The sequence below is a fragment of the Anolis carolinensis genome, unplaced genomic scaffold (assembly GCF_035594765.1).
Source record: "Anolis carolinensis isolate JA03-04 unplaced genomic scaffold, rAnoCar3.1.pri scaffold_13, whole genome shotgun sequence".
NCBI classification, from domain to species: Eukaryota; Metazoa; Chordata; class Lepidosauria; order Squamata; family Dactyloidae; genus Anolis; species Anolis carolinensis.
Genome location: NW_026943824.1, coordinates 3,699,600 through 3,720,022, shown reverse-complemented (window position 1 = coordinate 3,720,022; position 20,423 = coordinate 3,699,600). Strand labels below are relative to the sequence as shown.

At 41.5% G+C, this 20,423-nt stretch overlaps 1 protein-coding gene across 2 annotated transcripts in view; it reads right to left on the bottom strand.

The window, feature by feature from the left end:
* The window catches only part of mad1l1 (mitotic arrest deficient 1 like 1), a 527,237-nt gene that overhangs the window by 180,541 nt on the left and 326,273 nt on the right, over positions 1 to 20,423 (bottom strand). For both annotated transcript variants that reach the window (XM_062964141.1, XM_062964142.1), the window contains one exon: positions 7,076 to 7,266. In XM_062964141.1, the coding sequence (XP_062820211.1) occupies positions 7,076 to 7,266 (191 nt within the window). The remainder of the gene's footprint in view (positions 1 to 7,075; positions 7,267 to 20,423) is intronic.

Here is a 20,423-nt window from a genome sequence, read left to right as displayed (position 1 = left end):
AAACAGATTTAAGATCATAGAAAGAAACGAGGAGTTATGGGCCAAGCGATAAGAACGCTTCATTTATATGCATCACCAGGGATGCCAAATGAACTATATAACAGACAAAGAAATGAGCCTCGGCTTCTGTCGCTACCCAATGTGGCTTTATCGTCGCGAGCTGGCCCCTTCAGGCTTGCACAATAAATAGGCACGTTAATGCATATTATTAATATGTGTCAATGCCTCACAGAGGTTTGCCTGCTCCGTTAATTCCATTCTGTTTCAATACGACTGGTTCATACTGGTTCTCCAGCCCTCAGAAGGAGTTAGGATCAGGGATGCAGATTAAATTTTTATTCCACACCCTTGTGTCTTCCGACTCCAAGCCCTTCCGTTTGTTTAAATCAAATCTTGGGATGTGCTCTGGATACAATTTCACAGGCCTCACAGGAGGGGAAATGCGATGGGTTTTATTGCACCGGGAACTATTCGGGCCGGACAGTAATAAAGATTTTATTTTTGCAGAAGCTTTGCCAGACACATTGCAAGTCAGGTGTCTCCTTCCCACACAACAACCCTTGCGATTCTAAAAATATCCCTCTCTCGCTTAGGCTTGTTTCTCAATGAATCACAATCAGATAAAAAGCAGGTAACTACACGAGCTCGGAAAGAAAAGGAAGAAAGAGAAAAGATCCGTTTGGGAAGGATTTTTTTTTTTTTACAGGGAGGAACGAAAGTGTAAAAGAACCAATGAGTTCCAGAAATGGTTGAAGTGAGTTATAGCTTGTGTATGGCAATCAGGTACAGGTCTTCAAATGGGAACCCATTGGGTGTATGATTCAAATGCAAGCCCAGAAAGATGCATGTTGGTTGCCCAAGTTGCCCTTAAGATAAAGCACTAGCCTACCCAAGTGACAGTTGATACTAAGGGGCAATCCTGTCAGCGTGGGGGTCTGGGTGGGTTTCTTCAAGCTCCATCGATCATCTTCTCCAGCACCCTGATGAATTGGTTGCAATCGTCTGCCACACCAATTCCTCTTCAATGTCAGACTCAAACACATCCGTAGTCTGAAGTCCAAACATTTATTTCTATATCTATAATACATATTTACAAAAGCCATCGCTCTGAGCTGGCATTCTTCTTTTGCCTCTCGCCTCGGCAAGCACAGCTCAACACACACAGAGATAAGAAAACACATTCCTCAGTCTGCAGGAAGTTCTGACCTCCAAGGCCGGAAATCATGCCTGATAGGTCAACAGCAGTCACAACAGGCTGTCAGTCAAAACTAGCCTGCTGTTAACTGTTTCATTACTGAAACACACACTCTTGCAAAACAGCAGAAACACTTGATTTACATTTCATACACATACAACCATAATCCAACAAATCCCAGCCCACCAACCTCAGAACGGATCAGGAACTTGGGACTCTGTTGCAAGGATATTGCCTAAATGTCTGTTCCCAGTTCGTTGGATTTTAACTTTTGGTTCCCGTTTTACATACCAGCTCTAGACCTCTGTAAATAGACTATCTCTACGCCTCTGCAAGTAGTTCCAGACTGGGTTGCTGTGAGTCTTTTGGGCTGTATGGACATGTTCCAGAGCATTTGACGCTAAGCTGGAGCATGTCCAGAAGAGAGCAAAAGGTCTGGAGACCATGGATCCCATGGAGCTACTGAAAGAACTGGGTCTGTTCAACTTCAGAAGAGAAAGGTGAGAGAAGACATGATATCTGAAAGGATGTCATAAGGAAGAAGGAACAGGCTTGTTTTCTGGTGCCCTGGAGACTAGGAGCAATGGGTTCAACTCTCTGCCTCAGAGTCTGGTGGAAGCTCCTTTGGAGGCTTCTAAACAGAGGTTGGATGGCCATCTGTCCAGAGTACTTTGATTATGCTTTTCCTACATGGCAGGGGATTGGACTGGATGGCCCCTGAGATCCCTTCCAATTTTATTATTCTAACTCATAGCAGCAACCTAAAGAAGCTAGAGCAGTGGTTCTCAACCTTCCTAATGTCACGACGCCTTAATACGGTTGCTCATGTTGTGGTGACCCCCAACCATAACATTATTTTCGTTGCTACTTCGTAACTGAAATGTTGCTACTGTTATGTATCACAATGTAAATATCTCATATGCAGGATGTATTTTTATTCACTGGACTATATTTGGCACAAATACCAAATACGCCCAAACTTAAATACTGGTGGGGTTGGGAAGGGATTGATTTTGTCATTTGGGAGTTGTAGTTGCTGGGATTTATAGTTAACCTACAATCAAAGTAGGTCACAACTCCACGAACAGTGGAATTGAACCAAACTTGGCACACAGAACTTCCATGACCAACAGGAAACACTGGAAGGGTTTGGTGGGCATTGAACTTAAGTTTGGGAGTTGTAGTTCACGTACATCCAAAGAGCACCGTGGACTCAAACAATGATGGATCTGGACCAAACTTGGCACAAATACTCACTATGTCCAAATGTGAACACCGGTGGAGTTTGGGGAAAATAGACCTTGACATTTGGGAGTTGTAGTTGCTGTAGTTACAATCCCCACCGATGATAGAATTGGGCCAAATGTTCCACACAGAACTTCCCTGACCAACAGAAAATACTGGAATGATTTCGGTTCCTAAGAACTTCAGAACTACAGTAGAGTCTCACTTATCCAACATAAACGGGCCAGCAGAATGTTGGATAAGTGAATATGTTGGATAATAAGGAGGCATTAAGGAAAAGCCTATTAAACATCAAATGAGGTTATGATTTTACAAATTAAGCACCAAAACATCATGTTATAAAACAAATTTGACAGAAGTAGTAGTTCAATACACAGTAATGCTATGTAGTAATTACTGTATTTACGAATTTAGCACCAAAATATCATGATGTATTGAAAACACTGACTACAAAAATGCGTTGGATAATCCAGAATGTTGGATAAGTGAGTGTTGGATAAATGAGAAACTACTGTAATTACTGTATTTACGAATTTAGCACCAAAATATCATGATGTATTGAAAACATTGACTACAAAAATGCGTTGGATAATCCAGAATGTTGGATAAGTGAGTGTTGGATAAATGAGACTCTACTGTAATTACTGTATTTACAAATTTAGCACCAAAATATCATGATGTATTGAAAACATTGACTACAAAAATGCGTTGGATAATCCAGAATGTTGGATAAATGAGCCTCTACTGTATGTGTTTTCTGATGGTCTTTGGCAACCCCTCTGAAACCCCGCTCGCAACCCTCCAGGGTCCCGACACCCAGGTTGAGAAATACTGAAAAATGAGTCTGAAAAATGAGAATTTGAAATTGCTACAAGTGGTAGCATTTACCTAAAAATAAAACAGTTGCCCAATTAATCAGGGAGCCATTTATTTAGTAAATTAAAAGGAACTATTGATCTTACTGGTTAAAGATTAAGAGGTAAACAAATCCAAAACACCTTTCCAGTTCTCATTAGAGGTAAGTTTACAGAAACCATCAAATACAGCTGCCAAAGAAAGACATGCTGAATACGCCATTATTCTAAAGATGTTCCTGACAACAGACAAGAAGCAGCACTTGGTAATGATGGGCTAAAACTCTCCCCTTCCTTCCCTAATTTATTATTTTCCTATTTCCTGGAAGGTATTTCGGAGAGAGGGCACACGGGCGGATATTGAGAAGTGTCATCCTTGCCCTGGAGTCCGAGATGATACGGCCAATCTCTCATCTGTAATCTTAAGCGCCCGAGTGGTTCAAGAGGGCACGGTGGAGGAAATAATATTTTAAGAGCCCCTTCTTATTTAGCCACAGGTCCTTCGAACAGAGAAGCCATCCGAGATGGATTACGAGGACATTCCTTCCTCCCGCCGGCTAAGGGCATGAAAAACATTAGATGCAAGATTGGCGCAGGAAACTAAATAAGCGCAGCCTCTCCATATACATCATTGAGCTGCTTGCACATTACCGTCACTCACATAAATGAAAGAAATATGTATAACCAACTAAGACCTTTAATGAACCAGCAGCAGTAATAGACTACATCTGTCAAAAGGCCGATAATTGTAATAAATGACCTTCCACAAAATCATCTCCATCTGAAATCCTGGTGGGGTGTTTAGATGAGAACTAAGCTGGATTTAATGTAGAGAAAGGAAACACAGCGGCATAAAATAAAGAGATGTGCCAACGCTGCCTATGTACTGGAAAAGGTTCCAGAAAGCTGTTGGGAATCATCCTGGACTACTCAAGTCTAAATGTAGTCAGATAGATGATTATTTATTTATTGATTTATTTATAGTATTTATATTCCGCCCTTCTCACCCCGAAGGGGACTCAGGGCGGATCACATTATATACATAAGAATACATAGCTTTTCTTAGCCAAAAGTTCCAGACAATTTTGTTTTTATTTCTGTCCATGTGGATAATATGTGCTTTCCAGTTCCCTGTTAATCTATGGTGACCCCGTGAATTTCATAGGGTTCCTAGTCCCTGAAAATTATAAACCAAGTACTATCAATATATTTGTTCTTTCAAAGAAACAAATGATTCACTATAGATATTATTATCTGTTATTTGTAAGGACAGAACCATATTCAGGCAATTACAAGAGGGTCACAAGGCAAGTACAATTCTTCCAATGACAAACCTAATATTAATATTACTAATTCTGATAGAGAATCACTTGTGAATGCCAACAAGTTAAGGAACAGACTACAAAGGCATGTGAAATTCATTAATAAATCAGTTGGCAGTAGATAGAGTTAGATTGAGGGAATCCTTTCCCCGTTTCCAAAGCATGTCTAGATAGGATTCACCACTGTTTCCTGCTTCCCGTCCTATTTAGGTCAACCCACCCTTTGATGTATCTAGAAATGTGATCTCTCCCAGGGCTTTGACGTAACTTCCCCAATTTGGCCTTTGGCATGTTTATGGTCCTAGAGAAGAACAGACCCATGAGGCTTGGTCGCCATTCCAGCTTCCTTCTTTGTTCCAGAGAGGACCACCTCTGTCCTCTACTAGCCAAGATGTAGCTATCTAGAGCTTTGTTATTTTAATCCGTCTATGTGTATTAGAACAGGATAGATTAGCTAGTTAGGTCCGACCCTTTTCTATCCATCAATAAATGCTTTTAAACTTTAAAGCTAAGTTTGCATCCCTTTGCCTTCCTGATAACAAAGAGGCCTTCCGAAACTCACACTGCGAGTAAGTCTCACCGCTGTTGCATATTTTTACTCTGCTATTTTAATGGGAATTTACCTCATAAAGAGGGTAAGTAAACGGCTCGTCCATTCCCAACAAAAGCAACCAGTATCTTTCAACATAGACCTATTCTGTCTAGGGCAGCGGTTCTCAACCTTCCTAATGCCGCAACCCCTTAATACAGTTCCTCATGTTGTGCTGACCCGCAACCATAAAATTATTTTCATTGCTGCTTCATAACTGTCATTTTGCTACTGTTATAAATCATAATGTAAATATCTGACATGCAGAAATTGTTAGTACCACAATAAAAAGAATACCCAGACCTGGAAAGGCATCAACTTTTCTTTTTTTCCCCTCAACTGAGGATTATTACCACTAATGGCTTGGTTTGGCTCTGCAGTGTGGCAAAACAGCTGTGTTGCTAAGCAAGAAAACAAGCTACGGGGACAAAATGATCTGTATCCCAAGCTGAATCACAAAGGATATCATTATAGATGCTTATTACATCGGCCAGCAATGTCCACTCCCTTCTCCTACCTTTGTTGTCTGCAGCATCGAGAATGAATGAATGTATACAAAGGGCCAGTTGGCAAAAAATGAGAGTAACTGTCCTGGAAAACGACATTAATTCTTGAGAAATTTTGATAAATTCCCTTAAGTAAGTGAACTTGAGCTTGCAAATCAAACAATTGGCTGACAAAGAAGCCAGGTTTCCTATGAGTGGGGGTGTTTTCAGATTAACCATTATTTAAAATAAAGACAGCTCAGGGCTTAGTCATATATGACAGTTGTTCCCAATTTACCTGAAAGCTCCTCCAGCCAGCTAGCTCAATAAAGTACAGAACATACGATCCCAGATTTCAGAGTCGTGGCATTATTTGCAAAAGGAAAACAGTGAAATGATCTCCTTGTTAACATTTGCAGCTTTTCGATAATCTCCACAGAAGTGAATACTCATGAAACTCAGGTTAAGCAAAGGTTTAGGCCTGTTGCAGCAAAATGTTCCCACATTAAAGCGTTTCAGTTTGTATCTTAAACTTATAACCTTTAACAATGATATTGCTTTAATAATAGTTTACTTTCAAAGAAAATACAAACTTGAATAGTTTTTTTACTAACACTGCCTTCTGCACTCTAACAGACTTCTATACTCAAGCTGACTCAAGGCTCAACTGACTTCTAACAGGCTCAAGGCTCAACTAACAGGCTCAAGGCTCAATAGACTTCTAACAGGCTCAAGGCACAACTGACTTCTAACAGGCTCAAGGCACAACTGACTTCTAACAGGCTCAAGACTCAACTGACTTCTAACAGGCTCAAGACTCAACTGACTTCTAACAGGCTCAAGGCTCAACAGACTTCCAACAGACTCAAGGCTCAACTGACTTCTAACAGGCTCAAGGCTCAACTGACTTCTAACTGGCTCAAGGTTCAACATTCCAACAGGCTCAAGGCTCAACTGACTTCAAACAGGCTCAAGGCTCAACAGACTTCCAACAGGCTCAAGGCTCAACTGTCTTCCAACAGGCTCAAGGCTCAACTGACTTCTAACAGGTTCAAGGCTCAACTGACTTCCAACAGACTCAAGGCTCAATTGTCTTCTAACAGGCTCAAGGCTCAACTGACTTCTAACAGGTTTAAGGCTCAACTGACTTCCAACAGACTCAAGGCTCAATTGTCTTCTAACAGGCTCAAGGCTCAACTGACTTCCAACAGGCTCAAGGCTCAACTGACTTCCAACAGGTTCAAGGCTCAACTGTCTTCCAACAGGCTCAAGGCTCAACTGTCTTCTAACAGGCTCAAGGCTCAACTGCTTCTAACTGTACTACAAAAGCGATTCCACAAAGCATGTTTATGTATGACGGAACAAAGGCTAGGACTTGAACTTACCTTAAAGATCAAGCAGTCCTCTTGGTGCTCCGCATAGAGCGAGGTCAGCCGGTACTGGTTCTCCGTCGTCATGTCAATCTGATAACCAGTCAGCTTGTAGCAAACCTTGCGGAACTCCTGGATCTTGGTCGAAAAGACTTCTTTTAAGCGCTGGTTTTTCAGTTCAGCACTCTCCACTTGCTTCTTGAGTTCTGTGAAAGAGAGAGGGAAAAGTGTTTTGTTGCATGTTGCAAACAGTAGTTTCTCCCCCCCCCTTGTGTTCAGAAAAGCATTGGGTAGGGAAGGATTGAATTAAGGAAAACAGCAAGGGAGCAGAAAACAAACCTAAAAGGCAGAACTCTTAATAGGTCACTAGGAGACTCAAACTGCAGGTTAAGATAATCTTATACTGCTTTCCAAATTGTTAAAGTGCCACCAGTATGGAGTAGCCACTGCTGAATCAAAAGAACCATGTTGATCTGAAGGAACAATAGAACCAAGTAGTTCTGCTTAACTCCTACTCCAATCTGACCTAACAGCTGGCAAACTGGGATTTCTGGGAGTTGTAGGCCAAAACACCTGGGGAACCACCGGTTGAGAACCACTGCTCTAAAGGAAGATAAAACACAAAAGGCAAAATCCAAATCGGAGGAGCAGATTCAGGTTTTCTCCTGGTAAAGAAAACCCAAGAGAGACATGACTGCCACTCAACCGGTATTTTACGGCTGGAAAGGCTTGCTGCCGGCACTGTGAATCCTTCAAGAGGATACACAACAATTACCATGAATCTTTTATCCAAGGTACTTTCTGAGTAATTAAACCATAATTTACGCCACCATTAATTATGAGGACTGGCTTTAGTTAAACATAGGTTGACAATGCTGCCTAATGGCTTGTTTCGCCAACATGGCAGCTCCAGGGTGAGCAAGGCAAGGTCAAAGTTTTACCCCTGGCATTGAGTCTGGGGGTTGGTGCTCATCTCCATTTCTAAGCCAAAGAGCCGCCGTTGTCCATAGACACCTCCAAGGTCATGTGGCCACTGGCATGACTACATGGAGCGCTGTTATCTTCCCGTCGGAACAGTACCTATTGATCTACTCACATTTGCATGTTTTCGAATTGCTAGTTTGGCAGAAGTTGGAACTAACAGCAGGAGCTCACCCTGCTCCCTGGATTCGAACCGCCGACCTTTTGATCGGCATGTTCAGCAGCTAAGCGCTTTAACCCGCTGCGCCACGGGAGGCTGAGCAAAGAAACACCCATTTCCTTAAGTAACGAAGAGAGATGGGCTCTACGATATCACCGAAAGGTCCCAGGTTCAAACCCCAGGAGTGGAGTGAGAGCCCGCTGTTAGCGCCAGTTTCTGCCAACCTAGCAGTTTGAAAACATGCCAATGTGAGTAGATCAATAGGTACTGCTCCGGTGGGAAGGTAATGGCGTTCCATGCAGTCATGCCAGTGGCCACATGACCTTGGAGGTGTCTATGGTCAACGCTGGCTCTTCGGCTTAGAAATGGAGATGAGCACCAACCCCCAGAGTCAGACATGACTGGACTTAACGTCAGGGGAAACCTTTACCTTTACCTATCTAATATACACATAAAATCATGCCTTTTCCCATGGCTTCCTGATACTGGTTTCTTCTGTAACAAGTGCTGTGACCTTCGAAGATTCTGTTGGGAAGCACAAAGTTTACGAAAACTGAGTCTCCTATCAACTAGCTCATTATTCTCTCCACCTGGGCTTGCTTTCCCAGAGAAAGACTCTTCTGCAGCATCTCGGCACTTCTCTGGAATGTGACCTTCACTAATGGATGGAGACACAGGCTGATCATTTTCAGGATTTAAAATCTCATGTTGGCACACAGAGTTCCCATGATCCACATCCCTCTTAACATCGGTATCAGCCACAACCATGGGCTGCACTGCGACAACATGCATGTGTATGAGCAATGGAGCACTGGAAGACTTCAGAGCCCTTGAAATAAGTAAAGAATATAATTTTTTTTTTAAAAAACCAAGACACGACTAGTAATCTGCTGTTGGTAGGTGGCAGATTCCAAGCATCCAAGGAACGTTGTCTTGGAGGCAACCTAATAAATGTGTACTAAATCCAATTATGCAGCAGAAGCCATTACAAGCAGGGGACGGTGTGCTCAACAAAAGAAACCTCGCCATAAATCCTTACCACCCACTCTTTTCCTCATCCTCCTCTTCCTTTCACTTGGGACATGTTTTATGGATTCTCCCCTGAGGTGACCACACAGTTGGATGCAACTCTCCCTGCCACAGGCTGGTGTAAATCTACAAACAGCTCAGCCAAATATATCTCCAGTCCCTTCCTGGGCTTGCTCTTGTGCACTGCAGCTTTTTCCCACCTGGCTCTCCTCTTTCAATCATTGAGTCATCAGTGGTACAAATCAGGAGGTTAAAACTGGCAGCTGCACTAAGTTCTGTATTCATCCAGATTGTCCCTAAACCAAGACTATTCCAAACAAAATCCCAGCAATGAAAGCAATTTCATCCTTGCAAATTGAATGGCCTTGCAGCTTCAAAGATTGGCTGCTTCCTGTCTGGGGGAATCCTTTGTTGGGAGGTGTTTCGGCAGGCCTTCAGTGAGACAGTCATTAACTAATCAGCCCCAGATGGTTTTAAATAATCTATTCTGTATTTACTCCAAAATTACTGCCAAAGTTGCTAGCTTTTGTGCGGCAGTGATAGCTTGTCGGTGCAAGATGTTGCCACAGTTTTAGAAGGTTTTAATATTTACTTGAGCATTTGCCATTTTAGCATATAAATGTTTTATACCATTTTAACTACCATATTCAATACTGTGTTTTAACCTTGTTCTTCACTGTGTTTCTTAATATCTAATTGTATACGCTTCTACGCTATTCTGATGCTTGTACATTTTCTGTTACTGGTCATTGACTGTAATCTATATATATAAAAGAGCGATGGAATCCTGGCTACTGCCAAAACAACAAACCTAAACACCCCACAACCTCGAAAATTGACAACACAACACATCGTCCATGCCTCTAGGTTGATACAACAAAAAGAAAAGAAAAATAAAGTTCTAATTAGAGGGAGAGGAATAATTGTTCTTATCCAATTGCTGCCAGTTAGAAGGCTAAGCTTCGCCCACTTGGTCTCCTAGCAACCCACTCACCCAGGGGACAGGCAGACTTAGGCCTCACTTAGGCCTCTTCCACACTGCCTATAAAATACAGATTATCAGATTTTAACTGGATGGGATGGCAGTGTAGACTCAAGGCCCTTCCACACAGCTATATAACCCATATAATCTTATATTATCTGTTTTAACTGGATTATCTGGACTCCACACCTTTACCCTTGACCTTAACTACCACCAATTCCTCAATACTTTATTTCCCATACCACCATATTTCGCCACAGCAACGCGTGGCCGGGCACAGCTAGTAAATAAATATAAATTATGTCCTTACCATTTATGTGTTTTAAATGCAATTTTTTATCCTTGTATTGTTGTTTTAATTGACTGGTTTTAAGTGTTATAATACTCTTGTTTCATATTTTATTACTGTTTTATCTTTTTTTATTGTGATTTGTATTATGTTGCTGTTTATTTTGTCTTTATGTTGTTTGGGCCTCTGCCTCATGTAAGCCGGCCCGAGTCCCCACAAGGAGATGGTGGCGGGGTATAAATAAAATTTATTATTATTATTATTATTATTATTATTATTATTATTATTATTATTACATTAGAGTCTCACTTATCCAAAACTTGCTTATCCAACAATCTGGATTATCCAACGCATTTTTGTAGTCAATGTTTTCAATATATCATGATATTTTGGTGCTAAATTCGTAAATACAGTAATTACAACATAACTGCTGCGTATTGAACTACTTTTTCTGTCAAATTTGTTGTATAACATGATGTTTTGGTGCTTAATTTGTAAAATCATAACCTAATGTGATGTTTAATAGGCTTTTCCTTAATGCCTCCTTATTATCCAACATATTTGCTTATCCAACATTCTGCCGGCCCATTTATGTTGGATAAGTGAGACTCTACTGTAAATGTTTTATACCATTTTAACTATCATATTCAATACTGTGTTTTAACCTTGTTCTTCACTGTGTTTCTTAATATCTAATTGTATACGTTTCTACGCTATTCTGATGCTTGTACATTTTCTTTTACTGGTCATTGACTGTAATAAATGAATATAAATTATGTCCTTACCATTTATGTGTTTTAAATGCAATTTTTTATCCTTGTATTGTTGTTTTAATTGACTGGTTTGAAGTGTTATAATACTCGTTTCATATTGTATTACTGCTTTATCTTTTTTTATTGTGATTTGTATTGTGTTGCTGTTAATTTTCTTTATGTTGTTCGGGCCACTGCCCCATGTAAGCCGCCCCGAGTCTGGTGTGTTGTGTTCCAGAACTTTGTCCGTCTGGATTCAGAAGTCCCACAGTATCTTTGCGTGCTCATTTTCCAATACTTTTGCAGGTTTGTGATCCCACCAGTTCTTTACTGCAGGGAGGTAGTACTTGAGGCATAAGTTCCAATGGGCCACATAGTTGTGCCTCTGTTTGTAGTTTGTCTGTGCGATTTTCTTACAGCAGCTGAGGATATCATCAATGGTTTTGTCGGTTTCCTGGCACAGTCTGCATTTTGGGTCATCAGCTGATTTTTCGATCTTGGCCTTAATTGCCTTTGTCCTGATGTCTTGCTCCTGGGCTGCAAGGATCAGGCCTTCTGTCTCCTTCTTCAGGGTCCCATTCATGAGCCAGAGCCAGGTCTTCTCCTTATCAGCTTTTCCTTCAATTTTGTCAAGGAACTTTCCATGCAATGTTTTGTTGCGCCAGCTGTCAGCTCTAGTTTGTAGTGCGATTTTCTTGTACTGGTTTTTTGTCTGCTGTGCTTTGAGGAGTTTCTGATTTTTGACTCCAATCAAAGCAGGTTATTATTATTATTAATAATTATTTTAATGTATGACACAGCAAACAAGATAGACATGCTGGATTTTATATCACAAAATCACAAGTCGAACACCTCCCAAGCGTTTAGGACTGTGTGATGTATTTTCGGATGATGCGTGCAGATCCCAGTCGGGTGGCCTTTTGCAGTTGGCAGATCGTGATTTTGTCAATGTCTGTTGTTTCCAAATGCCGGCTGAGATCTTTTGGCACAGCACCCAGTGTGCCCATCACCACCGGGACCACCTGCACAATGATCCAAATCTTTTTCTTTTCCACAACTGTGATGTCTGGCATGTTGTGTTCCAGAACTTTGTCATTATTATTATTATTATTATTATTATTATTATTATTATTATTATTATTAGCTGGATCCCCACAGGCAGCAAGCAGCCAGTCTTTGAATTTGCAAGGCTATTCAATGGGAATCAAGCTGGCCAATGGCAACATTCATACTTGCCTCAAACAGACAAGAGTTTTTTCTCCCACCCTGGACATTCTTCCACAGATATATCAACCCCAGTTTCCAACAGACCTCACAACCTGTGAAACGTCAGGAGAGAATGCTTCTGGAACATGGGCATACAGCAACGCAGTGATTCTGGTCATGAAAGCCTTCGACAACATATTAAGCTCTTCGTGGTGAGATATATGCAGAAAAAAATTGCTTTTGCCTTCTTCTGAGGATGAGAGTGTGCCTTGCCCAATCTCCCCTGAAGGGAAGGAAGGATTTTCAAGACTGAACTGAGGTCTGAATGCTGATTGCTCAGAGTGCTGGTCCGACGCGAAAAACACCAAACGGATTGAAATGCAATCTAAGAATGGCTTCTCTGCCAAATACGCTACACACTCCGCCTAAACTCTCTGAAACAGCAAAGGCAATTGTGCAAATGTTTCCCTGGGACGGCCGTCCGTTTCCCTTTATCAGCATCAAAGTACATTTGAAGCCGGAGACAACGGCAATCGAGTGACTTGTCAGCGCCTCGCCGCATCCAACTCCGGCTGTTGTTAACTTCTGACTACTATTTTCAGAAAACTTCCTTCAAATGCATCTTTACAAAGCTTCGTTTGAACACTGAAATTACTATCTTTAGAGCACAGGAAGGGTACCGCCGGCGCCGTCTCTCTGTTTTTGCCACTCGGGCAGAAATGCGAAGGTACTTTGAGGGAATGAATGCAAATCAATTAACAAAAGGCAAATATCTGATTGAGGCTGGATTTTAATATATATATATATATATATATATATATATATATATATATATATATATAAAATCCAATTACCATTCATTTCCTTTCAAAATAAATAAGTAAAGAAGCCGCTTTCTGCCCAAATCTGGATGGAAGGCAAACATATTAAGTCCAAGCCTATGCATTTATAATCTCTGGAAACGGAATCCGTGACCCTCTTTCTGTGCTGAATGAGATTCAGACGCAGAAATTGTAGTGTCAGAAATCGACTGTTTTGAAGTCCAAAATACCTAGAGAGCTGAAGTTTGCCCATGCCTGATCTATTTATTTTATTTATTTACAGTATATATATTCTGCCCTTCTCAGGGCGGATCACAATCTATATATATAAAAGAGTGATGGAATCCTGGCAACCGCCAAAACAACAAAACTAAACACCCCACAACCTCGAAAATTGACAACACAACCCACCATCCACGCCTCTAGGTTGATACAACAAAAAGAAAAGAAAAATAAAGTCCTAATTAGAGGGAGAGGAATAATTGTTTTTATCCAATTGCTGCTAGTTAGAAGGCTAAGCTCCGCCCACTTGGTCTCCTAGCAACCCACTCACCCAGGGGACAGGCAGAGTTAGGCCTCACTTAGGCCTCTTCCACACTCCCTATAAAATACAAATTATCATATTTTAACTGGATTAGATGGCAGTGTAGACTCAAGGCCCTTCCACACAGCTGTATAACCCATTTATAATCTTATATTATCTGCTTTGCACTGGATTATCTGGATTCCACACCTTTACCCTTTACCTTAACTACCAGCAATTCCTCAATACTTTATTTCCCATACCACCATACTTCGCCACAGCAGCACATGGCCGGGAACAGCTAGTGCACATATATATGGCAAACATTCAATGCCATTATTAGACAGACACAGAGGCAATTTAACATTTTCCAGCTTCTGGCTTCATGAGGGTATTGTCGATTCCGGCCACAGAGGGAGCTGCCGCTTCATCATCCACCGAGTCCTCGATGGAGTACTTCCTCATTTCTTTTCGCACGCTGCTGGATGTTTTTATGGTGTCGTACATTAGTTAAATTAGCCTCCCTGTATAAAACAGTACCTAGAATTTTCTACTAAACAGATGCAACTGTTTAGGTGAGCAGCGAGCTAGGGCTATTAACGATCTGGAGCTCAATCTGATCCAGGCTTCGATCTTGGTCAGAGGTGATTTATTGCAGCTGGCTACTAACCAGCTGCACCACAGCCCAGCCCTGTAATAACATTACAGGAAATTGTCCCAAATTATCCAACTCTGGTGCAATGGATGCAAAACAAACAAGCAGCACAGAGTGAGAAGGTTAAGCTGAACCTCCCTATCCACACACCTAATCTTCGATTTTCTGCTACGTTGCCCCACAATAAACCTAAATACACGGGACTGGGAGACACATTATGTATCGCCTACACAGCACTGGACTTTAAACAGATTCAGTTAAAGGCTGATCCTCTTTCCATCAAGAGTCCGAGAGACAATATCTACCTTGAGAGGTCAAGCACTCTAAACGCAGCCACAAGCGGCCACATGCAATGTTTATTAATACGGGCTTGTCCCCGGACGTTATCGGCCACCGTTCATGGAAATCTCGTCAATTTAAACCACTGGGGTGTAAATCAATCTGCCTTCCTCGCCCTGAGCTGTAGGAAGCAATTTCTGTTGGCAAGAACAGAATCAGTGCTATAAACCCTTTGCCGCTCGTCCCGGATAGAGAGAGATAGAGCCAGAAATACAGGCATGGATTTGTCAGAGAGCCAGGTTCAAGGGAACTTCCGTTTTGCCATTTCTTCTGGAAGGAAAAACGGAGCAAAAGACAGGAATCTGCCATAAAAATTAACGTATGGATAATAGAGGGCAGACTGGAGAGGATCCAAGAAGCCTTTTGATTTTTCACTTTCCAAACAGTCAACACTCTCCACACCACAAAGGGAAAAAGTTCTGAATCTCTGCTCCAATTCAAAAGCAGTTTGAGGCTGCCTGGACTAGTTTAACCATCTGGATCCAAGCCAGTGTCTCAAGGCAAACCAGGCTGTACTGAACAGGGCTGGAGGCAAAGGGGTTGAAGGCGAAAAGAGTCTGGAAACAGCATTTTCCATTTTGGGAAATCGAAATCTCCACCTCATTAAACTCCCGCTTGTCGTATCTGCCCTACACATTTTGTCCTCTCCACCCCCAGACACGGGCGCACACGCAACACACTTAACACGAGCACGACATGAATCATTCACACTATTTTGAATAAAGGATGGGCCGGGCTTGTTCGGTCTTGGATCGGAAATGTCACTGCTCTCAAAGCAAAATGTTAGCCGGCCAACCTTTTGGCGCCGCCCGGATCCAATTACTGTTTGGTCACTAAGCATGTTGCCGGTCCCTACGTAAAACAGGAGCAAGGATGGCGTCAACCCAAGAAGAAAAGAAAATAATAACAAAATAAGATTCAAAAATAACGTTATTGTAGATGGGATCCCATTACTGTTTGGTCACTAAGCATGTTGCTGTTCCCTACGTAAGTTCGATATGCAGTAATGCTATGTAGTATTTACAGTAGAGTCTCACTTATCCAACACTCGCTTATCCAAGGTTCTGGATTATCCAACGCATTTTTGTAGTCAATGTTTTCAATCCATCATGATATTTTGGGGCTAAATTCGTAAATACAGTAATTACTACATAACATTAACATTACTGCGTATTGAACTACTTTTTCTGTCAAATTTGTTGTATAACATGATATTTTGGTGCTTAATTTGTAAAATCATAACCTAATTTGATGTTTGATGTTTAATAGGCTTTTCCTTATTCTCTCCTTATTATCCAACATATTCGCTTATCCAACATTCTGCCAGCCCGTTTATGTTGGATAAGCGAGACTCTACTGTACTTTATTTACAAATTTAGCACCAAAATATCATGATATATTGAAAACATTGACTACAAAAACATTGACTACTAAAAGGCAGACTGCGTTGGATAATACAGAATGTTGGATAAGTGAGACTCTACTGTAAGATGCTTAAGTCTGTGTTCCAAGATAATGCCCATCTATATCCTTCTCTAGAAAAGATTATGTCCTGCATACATTATCCTGCTCTTATTCCATCCAAGGAAACCGTGTTGTTACAAAATATTCCAAAATTAGTACTGATCTGAAAAAAATAGTTATAATAATAATAATAATAATACCTACTTTGATTGAAGTCAAAAATCAGAAACTCCTCAAAGCACAGCAGACAAAAAATCAGTACAAGAAAACCGCACTACAAACTAGAGCTGCCTTCAACTTTTAGCCAGCCAGGCAACTGCACTTTGTTTTCTTTCTTCTTCCACATCTTGTATAGTGGACCTACAATACCCTTCATAATTTTTTTCCCCAGAAGTTTGAAATATTTCCTTACGTTCCTCTTTGTGCCAAAGCCTTGAGCTGGAAGCTTATTTCCGTGCTTCGTTTACGACACAAAAAGTTTTGTAATAATGTGCGAAGGACAGCACGTAAAAATAAATTGTATAGCATTAAATAAAGGCTAATAGAAGAGGAGCAGAGAGCCACCTGATACAGGTTTATGATCTCCATTCGGAGAGAGATAAAACCAACTTGTTCTGTTTTATGGATCCCCTTTGGGTCTAGTGCTGGCAAAACAGAGCGGGATGGAAAGAAGGACTGACACACTCCCTGGATGGAGTAACGTTTCTGTAGTTGCCTACATGGCTGAGCAAACTCACATTAAGCTTGAAGTTGGGGAGAGTCCTGTCTTAGATGGCATCTCAACCACGAATGCATTTTCAGGTTTCAAATTAACCAATTTAGGCTGTTTTTGATATAAACTATTTGATGCTAGGCAGCTTGTGCTACATTGCTCTATTTCTGCACTATTTTGCATGTGGAATACCAAAGAGGGGAAAAATCAAATGTTTATTCTTGGTGATGGGCAGAATTGAGGCATCCGAAACTAAATGGGTCGTTTTGTTAGAGCGCCGTCATTATGACAACGAACCAGACTCAACTGCAAACTTTAGGAGAGAATGCTTCTGGAACATGGTCAGACAGCCTGGAAAACTCACAGCAACTCAGCAATTCCGGCCATGAAAACCTTCATTTTGTAGATCTTAGACCACACAACCTTGGGATGCCTGCTATAGATATGGGTGAAACGTCAGGAGAGAATGCTTCTGGAACATAGCCATACAGTCCAAAAAACATACAACAACTCAGCGATTCCGGCCATGAAAGCCTTCGTATTGTAGATCTCAGAACACACAACCTTGGGGTGCCTGCTATAGATATGGGTGAAACGTCAGGAGAGAATGCTTCTGGAACATGGCTAGACAGCCCGAAAAACATACAACTCAGCAATTCCGGCCATGAAAAACTTTGTATTGTAGATCTCAGACCACACAACCTTGGAATGCCTGCTATAGCTATGGGTGAAACGTCAGGAGAGAATGCTTCTAAAACATGGCCAGACAGCCCAAAAAACATACAACAACTCAGCGATTCCGGCCATGAAAACCTTTGTATTGTAGATCTCAGACCACACAACCTTGGAATGCCTGCTATAGCTATGGGTGAAACGTCAGGAGAGAATGCTTCTAAAACATGGCCAGACAGCCCAAAAAACATACAACAACTCAGCGATTCCGGCCATGAAAACCTTTGTATTGTAGATCTCAGAACACACAACCATGGGATGCCTGCTATAGATATGGGTGAAACGTCAGGAGAGAATGCTTCTAAAACATGGCCAGACAGCCCAAAAAACATACAACAACTCAGCGATTCCGGCCATGAAAACCTTTGTATTGTAGATCTCAGACCACACAACCTTGGAATGCCTGCTATAGCTATGGGTGAAACGTCAGGAGAGAATGCTTCTAAAACATGGCCAGACAGCCCAAAAAACATACAACAACTCAGCGATTCCGGCCATGAAAACCTTTGTATTGTAGATCTCAGAACACACAACCTTGGGATGCCTGCTATAGATATGGGTGAAACGTCAGGAGAGAATGCTTCTGGAACATGGCCAGACAGCCCGAAAAACACACAACAACTCAGCGATTCTGGCCATGAAAGCCTTTGACAACACAATGTAAGTCAGCTTTCCTGCCAGGTCAGGCTGGCATTTTTTAATTTGTACCAAAAAAGAAAATGGAACTACAAAGACAAGTATCCACTATTACATTAATACAGAAATCATGAAACCTAAATTTAGTTCAATACATCAATATGGAAACAGATACAAAAGGCGTTGTTAAACAATCAAACACAGGACTGTTACATTCACAGTAGAAACAATATTTTTCTCTTGAAGGATGAATTTACTCCTCTTCTCATAAACAATATATGTTCTTTAATTGTTCCACATACACAAATTGAGTCCTCTTCTTATATATAATGATTGTTCTTGTTTCTTTATTATGGATAGTAGACCACAAAACCACAACCAGTTTCAACTCAAAAGAGTCTTCATCAGGTAGATTGTAGTCCTTTTTTTCAGTTGTGTGTGTTTGTTTGTTTTTTGAGTTTTTAAAATGTGGATCAGAATCTGCAAACAGTTTGATTCCAATGCATTTGTATCTGTTTTCATACTGATGTATTGAACTAAATTTAGGTTTCATGATTTCTGTATTACTGTAATAGTGGATACTTGTCTTTGTATTTTTTTAATTTGTATTCATGGTCCAGGCCAATGGAACTTATTTTACTGTGAGAAGTAAAGAATCAAGACTGCTGATCCGCTGTGAAAAAAAAACCCACTGATTTGCTCCTTCCAAACATTTGGTGAATGCAATGTCTCCCTGAAGGGAGTTGTCTAGAGAAACTTCTGAAATGGTCACACCATGGTTTTGCTCATTGAAATCCCTGCCATGGTTTTGAACGGTAAGCACATCTTACATCCTCTTGCCAACCCGTTCGTATTTGCTCCCGAGCCCTCTCTCGTTCCCTTGGTCTTGTCTTTGAGTCAACGCGCCCGGCTTGCCGCGCAGAAGCGCTCCTTCGGGTGTGCTTTCGGATGGCCCTCCGACCTCTTTGCCGAAGCCCCGGCCCGGGAGGTTCTGCTCCTTCTTTATTGGAGTATTTGTCACGGTCCCCTTGGCTTCCCAGGGCGTACTTTATGAAAACCATCATTTAAAAACAACACTGCTGAGGCGGAATAAAGCCAAGAAGCTTAGCAATGGGATGGGGAACAACATGAAAAGAGCGGCCGGGAGGAGAGGGAGAGAGTGAGGTTCTGTCAGAAGAAGAAGAAAAGGGCAGGAAAGGAAGAGATGGCTAAACTATGGTGTTGATTTCCAGCTAGGGTTTGGAAGACAGAGTAAAAAACAAGGACAGGAGGAGGAGGAGGAGAGAAGAAATGGAATGAAGAAAGCTTGAGTACTCATGCTGCTAAACCAATCTGGTTCTGGGAGATGTCTAGTACAGGGGCTCTCCAAGGTCGTTGACCTGGCCCCTGTCCTAAACTTTAGACTTAGGGTTGACCTAAGTCTACCTGGTCTTTGGAGGTCTCTTTGCTTACCTGTGGTCTTATGAGATCGTCTAGATGGTCTTTGAAGATCTCTTTGGTTAGCTACGGACTTATGAGACCATCTAGATGGCTTTTGGAAGTCACTTTCCTTACCTATGGTTTTATGAGATTATCTAGATGGCCTTTGGGGGTCCCTTTCCTTACCTATCTATATATATAAAAGAGTGATGGCATCACGGCAGTGAACAAAACAACAAAAGTAAACACCCCACAACCTCGAAAATTGACAGCACAACCCCTCATCCATGCCTCTAGGTTGATACAACAAAAAGACAAGAAAAAGTCCTAATTAGCAGGAGAGGAATAATTGTTTTTATCCAATTGCTGCCAGTTAGAAGGCTAAGCTCTGCTCACTTGGTCTCCTAGCAACCCACTCAGCCCAGGGGACCCTTTACCTTAACTACCACTAATTTCTCAATACTTTATTTCCCATACCACCATACTTCGCCACAGCAACGCGTGGCCGGGCACAGCTAGTATATATATAAAAGAGTGATGGCATCACGGCGACCCACAAAACAACAAAACTACAGGCCCCCCAACCTTGAAATTTGACAATACAACCCATCATCCACGCCTCTAGGTTGATACAACAAAAAGAAAAGAAAAATAAAGTCCTAA